At 45.2% G+C, this 6799-nt stretch overlaps 1 protein-coding gene across 1 annotated transcript; it reads left to right on the top strand.

Annotated features, from left to right (window-relative positions):
• The first annotated feature begins 793 nt into the window (after positions 1 to 793).
• LOC112116782 (GTPase IMAP family member 3-like) lies at positions 794 to 2252 on the top strand. Its single transcript, XM_029912792.1, has 2 exons — positions 794 to 800; positions 1387 to 2252. Exons 1-2 carry the CDS (start codon positions 794 to 796, stop codon positions 2250 to 2252), a joined length of 873 nt encoding a protein of 290 aa, XP_029768652.1.
• Positions 2253 to 6799: the final 4547 nt, after the last annotated feature.

Here is a 6799-nt window from a genome sequence, read left to right as displayed (position 1 = left end):
CACGTCCATCACCCTCCCCTCTGCCTTCTCCCTGCCCTGCCCTGCCCTGCCCCGCCCCCGGGAGCCAGGCAGCAGGTGCCCGGTGAGGGTGATGCTGAGGAGCAGCAGCTCAGCACGCTCCCCATTGGCACACGGAGCTACCAGCACCGCGCCTGGAGACAGCCCGTGCTGTGGTCAGTGACCTCCAACCCCACAGACAGACCCATGTCCCCCACTCTGTGCGTGGGAGGAGGTCACTGATACCAGCTGTCTCTGCTCCATGGCCGGGCCTGATCCCTGCCTGGGAGGAGTCCAGCGAATTGGGTGTAGACAGCTGTGTCTTGGTTTAGGGATGTTGCTAGTTCCTTGATCTTACTGAGATATGGGACACTGCGCCGGCTGGTAATTAGGAGGATCTGCTGAGTCCATAGACCAGGGGTCAGCAGCCTTTGGCACCCGGCCCGTCAGGGTAAAGCCGCTGGTGTGCCAGGACAGTTTGTTTACCTGGAGCATCCTCAGGCACGGGGCCTCGGCCCGTGCTGCTTCCTGCAGCTCCCATTGGCTGGGAACGATGACCCCTGTGCCTGTGGTGACCAAACTGTCCAGGCCCACCAGGGCTTTACCCTGACGGGCCGGTGCCAAAGGTTGCCGACCCCTTCCATAGACATTGTTAGTGAGAACTGGCTGGATTAGGTGTGCTGCAGGGTGGGCGTTGGGGTTACCTCCTCTTGGCGATGCTGCCAATCTCTCCGAAAGGGCTCGGCCTGCTCCTGGGGATCGTTCACTCCCCACGTTGGGCACAGAGTCAAGTGACATGCGCTGTATCCCAAAGATCTGCCCATGAACCTCAATCTGATTTCACAGCACCTCTCCCCTTCCAATCCTGGGGCTGCAGCCTTCCCTCCCTACCCACCTCTATATCTCCAGTTTACCCTGTTCCAGCCTCATTTCAAACCAGCCCCAACTTGCTGCATCCGGCGCTTCTCCAGTCTTGGACCCACAGCTGTGCCAATAAACTTCAGTCCTTGTCTGCTGCTTCTGTCTGGGACCGAACACAGCTCCATTAACAGGCCTCAGTCCGGAATGCAGCACTCCCCAGTCCTCCAGTCCTTGGTCTGTCCTCACCAGATGGTGCAAAGTGCTGTGCTGTGCGAGGTTTTCCCAGTGTATAAAGGTTCACTAGGATGAGACGTAGGCTCACTTCACTGTCAGCAGGAGTCATTTGGATCCAACACCTCTAGGATTTAACAATTAGATCAGTAACCCCCTTGGCTGCCCATTTACCCTTCCATAGAAAGTTAAAGCATTAAGCCAAGTGTGAGCACAGGGCCATAAATCTTAGTTCTCTGCCACCTCTCTGGTACCTGCGCAGTGATGTTCTGAATCTGTCACACTTGTTCCCAACAGGGCTGGGGAGCGGCAGCCGACTCACTGGGGAATCAGAACTGAGGATCATCCTCGTCGGTAAGAGTGGAGGTGGGAAAAGTGCAACAGGAAACACCATCCTTGGGCGGGAGGAGTTTGAGTCCGTACTGGAGGCAACGCCCATTACTCAGACATGCACTGAAGGCAGCAGCACCTGGAAAGGAAAGAAGGTTGTGGCTATCGACATACCTGCTATTGTTGACACAGAGCACTCTGATGAACAAACTGACCATGAGATCAGTCACTGTATGGAGCTCTCCTCCCCAGGCCCCCACGCTCTGGTGCTGATGGCCCAGCTGGGCCGTTACACTGAGGAAGACCAGCACACCGTGAAGAGAGTAAAAGAGATTTTTGGCCCCAGGGCCATGAAGTACACAATCGTCTTATTCATCCACAGAGAAGCCTTACGGAGTGGAACCCTGGAGGAATATATCTCCCACACGGATAACAAACAGCTTCAGGAGGTGATCGAACAGTGTCAGGGCCGATACTGCGCTTTCAACAATAAAGCTACAGGGGATGAACAGGCTGCCCAGGCTAAAGAGCTGATGACTAAGATTGCTCAAATGGTGGAGAGGAATAAAGACCATCCGTTCTACACCAATGAGGTGTATGAAAAGGTTGAGAAGCTTCTAAAGGAAAAAGCCCTATTTTATGAGAAAGATGAAAGGCCACGTTGGTGTGAAATAGGGGAGGCTGAGATGAGAAAATTGAAGGAAACACAGAAATCCTATGAGGAAAAACAAAAATCCAAGGCTGATCAAAATAAGCATGGCACTGGAAAAGGGAACTTTCAGAAATCCAAGTGTCTCAAAGCCAAAATGCCTGAAGTTCTGAAATTATGGTAACTGAGCTACGTCTATTGTCTGGTTCTCCTGTGGTTTTACCAGGCTTTGTAGAGGCTCAGGAATTAGAGATGGAGGGAAAAGAACTTTTCACTCTTCTTAGGTAAAATTTTCAAAGCGCCTCAGGGTGTGTCTGCACGGCATTTTGGAGTGCGCGGGAGCACGTCTCCCAGCCCAGGTTGATAAAAGCCCACCCAAACCCTTAGGCTCCAGAACCCGAGCTTCAGCTCGAGCTGAAACTTCCCAGAGCTGTCTCTAAAGCTGTTTTTAGAGCACCAGTGTGAGCCCTGCTAGCCCAGGCTGGGATGCTTGCTCCAAAATGCTGTGCAGACGTACTCCACAGCCTATGTCTCATTTTCTCCAGGTCTTGGAGGATTGAGACTTTGGAGGATTGTTCCAGACAATATCTACTCCAATGTGTTGTTCCATTCAGTCTTAAACAAATCACTGATGGAAATCATCTGTTTGTTGATGAAAGTCCTGTTATCTGTTAAGAAAATATCCTGTTACCCTAAGTGTTCTTTCCTTCAATTTCATCCAGTTATACCCACGTATAAATCTTTGGCCCATCCTAAACAATTCAGTTCTTCCAAATGCCCAATCCATTTTACTGCTCTTCTCCAGCACCCCTATAATTCACCTTTTCTGGTAGTGAAATGCCAAGGTCTGAAAGCACCATTCCAGGAGTGATCGCTCCAAGAGTTCTAGCCAGCCCTGTCACCTCCCTGCTCGGGGACATGATGGCTCTGCAGCCCAAAGGCAGATTGGCTTTGTCTGCTAGCACCTCACATGGCAAATTCACGTCTAATGTGTGTGTTTCCCTCAAATCCCATAATCTCTAAAAAGTCATTAAAGGAATTTCACTGTTTCATAACCCTACAAATTCCTAAGTCCTGCATCGCAACAGCTCATATGTCCTCACCCTATATTAGTGCAGGATGTTTATACAGAGATCAGTATGTCAAACCATAATTAGCATTTGTTCTTTACTAATATTACGTCCTGAGAAATCTGTACCACAGACATCTTATTGTGAAGACATGTCTTAGGAGACCGCTGTAGTATAAACCTCTCAAAATTAAACAAACATTGTTTAGAGATACGTCAGAATTATTTTATATTCATGTTTTGATTTATGATGAAAATGAAATTGAGCCGGTAATCTAAGGTTCTGATGAATGAAATATTAGACAGTTGTAGTGAAAAATATATGAAATAACCAAATTAATGGTAATTTTTACATCCTGGTAGAGTGAGACTTTTAAAAAAGTTATTGATACATTGGTTGCCAAACTTGTGAAAGACTGCAGAAGATACATGCCCTTTAAAGTGAGAGAACCTAACGAGCATTCTCTTTGTTCTTCTAAAGTATTAAAAAAGTAACAGTTTTCTGGTAACAAATATTAGAATTGTACATGCAAGATCAGGTCTGGATTCTGCTTTCTCTAACTCTAATTTGGTTTGTCTTTAAAAACTATGCTTACAGTTTGCACTTGTATTTCAATGAGTTACAATAAAATATTTTCGTCTCTATTTTATGTGGTTACAAATACAGGATTTTTTTGTTTTGTTCCCTTAGGGTGAAAATCACCCTAGTGCAGAGAGTCAGCACCAGGCCAAGGCACCACTTTAAACCCACTTATGTACTTAAAATACGTCTTTAAGTGGATTTAAATGATAGTGCTGTGTGTGCTGCCTCTGTACAGGGGTGAAATTCACCCATAACATTTCAGTTACAGGCCCCATCTCTGAACATGTTTATATTGACACTTAGATAAAAAAGAATTTAGACTTTTTTAAAAATCAGAGAACTCATTAAAATATTTCAATGTGTTTGTAAAAATCATAAGCTGACATTGAACACCAGCCATAATAACATAAGAATGGCCACACTGGGTCAGACCAATGGTCCATCTAGCCCAGGATCCCATCTTCCAACAGTGGCCAGTGTCAGGTACTTAAGAGGGAATGGATAGAGCCAGCAGCTATCGAGTGATCCTACCCTCTTGTCCACTCCCAGCTTCTGGTGGTCAGAGTTTTAGGACACCCAGAGCACAGGGATTGAGTCACTGATCATCTTGGCTAATAGCCATTGATGGACTTATCCTCCATCAACTTATCTAATTGTTTTTTGAACACTGGTATATTTTTGGCCTTTGCAACATCCCCTGGCAATGAATTCCACAGGCTGACTGTGTGTTGTGTGAAGAAGTACTTCCTTTTGTTTGTTTTAAACCTACTGCCTATTCATTTCATCGGATCACCTCTAGTTCTTGTGTTATGTGAAGAGGTCAGTAACACGGCCCTATTCCCTTTCTCAATACCATTCATAATTGTACAGACTCTATCCTATTCCCCTTAGTCGTCTCTTTTTTAAATTGAACAATCCTAGTCTTTTTAATCTCTCCTTGCATGGAAGCTGTTCCATATATTTTTGTTAGCTTCTCTGTACATTTTCCATTTCTAATATATCCTTTTACAGGTGCGGTGCCCAGAACTGCACAGCATGGATGTATATAGTGGCAGATATTGTCGTTATCAATCCTTTTCCTACTAGTTCCTGTCATTCTGTTCGGTTTTTTTGACTGCCTCTGCACATTGACAGGTTTCAGAGTAGCAGCCGTGTTAGTCTGTATCTGCAGAAAGAACAGGAGTACTTGTGGCACCTTACAGACTAACAAATTTATTTGAGCATAAGCTTTCGTGGGCTACATCCGATCAAGTGGGCTGTAGCCCACGAAAGCTTATGCTCAAATAAATTTGTTAGTCTGTAAGGTGCCACAAGTACTCCTGTTCTTTCTGCACATTGAGCAGATGTTTTCAGAGAACATGACTCCAACATCTCCTTCTTGGGTAGTAACAGCCAATTTAGACCCCCTCATTTTGTATGTATAGTTGGGATTATATTTTCCAACATGCATTACTTTGTACTTATCAATACTGAATTTCATCTGGAAATTTGTTGCCTGGTCACCCAGTTTTGTTAGATCCCTTTGTAATTCTTTGCAGTCAGTTTTGGGCTTAACTATCTTGAGTAATTTTGCATCATCTGCAAACTTTGCCTTCTCGCGCTTTACCCATTTTTCTAGGTCATTTATGAATATGTTAAAGAGGACAGGTCCCAATACAGATTGTTGGGGGACTCCACTATTTACCACTTTCCATTGTGAAAACTCACCATTTATTCCTACCCTTTGTTACCAATTAATGATCCATGAAAGAAAGGACCTGCCCTCTTATCCCATGACTGATTACTTTGCTTAGGAGCCTTTGTTGTGAGACCTTGTCAAAAGCTTTTTGAAAGCCCAAGTACTCTATATCCACTGGAATCCTCTTGTCCACATGCTTGGTGACACCCTCAAAGAATTCTAATAGATTGGTGAGGCATGATTTCCCTTTACTAAAACCATGTTGGTTCTTCCCCAACAAATCATGTTCAGCTATGTGTCTGATAATTTTGTTCTTTAGTTTCAACCAATTTCCCCGATACTGAAGCCAGGCTTACTGGCATGTCGTTGCCAGGATCTCCTCTGGAGCCCTTTTAAAAAATTGGTGTCACCTCAGCTACCCTCCAGTTATCTGGTACAGAGGCTGCTTTAAGCAATAGTTTACATACCACAGTTAGTAGTTCTGCAATTTCACATTTGAGTTCCTCCAAAATGCTTGGGTGATACCATCTGGTCCTGGTCACTTATTACTGTTTAATTTATCAATTTCTTCCCAAACCATCTCTACTGACACCTCAGTCTGGCACAGTTCCTCAGATTTGTCACCTAAGAAGTATGGCTCGGGTTCAGGGATCACCTTCCCGCCCTCTGCAGTGAAGACTGATGCATATAATTCATGAAGCTTCTCTGTAACAGCCTTGACTGCTTCTTTAGCACCTTGATTCTTCAGCTGTCCCACTGATTGTTTGCCAAGCTTCCTGCTTCTGATGTACTTTAAAGGGTTGTCTCATACATAAGAAAATAACATAAGAACATAAGAACGGCCGAACCGGGTCAGACCAAAGGTCCATCTAGCCCAGTATCCTGTCTACCGGCAGTGGCCAATGCCAGGTGCCCCAGAGGGAATGGACCAACAGGCAATGATCAAGTGATCTCTCTCCTGCCATCCATCTCCATCCTCTGACAAACAGAGGCTAGGGACACCATTCCTTACCCATCCTGGCTAATAGCCATTAATGGACTTAACCACCATGAATTTATCCAGTTCTCTTTTAAATGCGGTTATAGTCCTAGCCTTCACAACCTCCTCAGGTAAGGAGTTCCACAAGTTGACTGTGCGCTGCGTGAAGAAGAACTTCCTTGTATTTGTTTTAAACCTGCTGCCTATTAATTTCATTTGGTGACCCCTAGTTCTTGTGTTATGGGAATAAGTAAATAACTTTTCCTTATCCACTTTCTCCACATCACTCATGATTTTATATACCTCTATCATATCCCCCCTTAGTCTCCTCTTTTCCAAGCTGAAGAGTCCTAGCCTCTTTAATCTCTCCTCATCTGGGACCCGTTCCAAACCCCTAATCATTTTAGTTGCCCTTTTCTGAA

Source organism: Terrapene carolina, unplaced genomic scaffold (assembly GCF_002925995.2).
Source record: "Terrapene carolina triunguis isolate 2854851 unplaced genomic scaffold, T_m_triunguis-2.0 Scaffold246, whole genome shotgun sequence".
NCBI lineage: Eukaryota > Metazoa > Chordata > Testudines > Emydidae > Terrapene > Terrapene triunguis.
The sequence above is the reverse complement of the archived record's forward strand: the minus strand, read 5'-3'. Positions and strand labels throughout refer to the sequence as shown.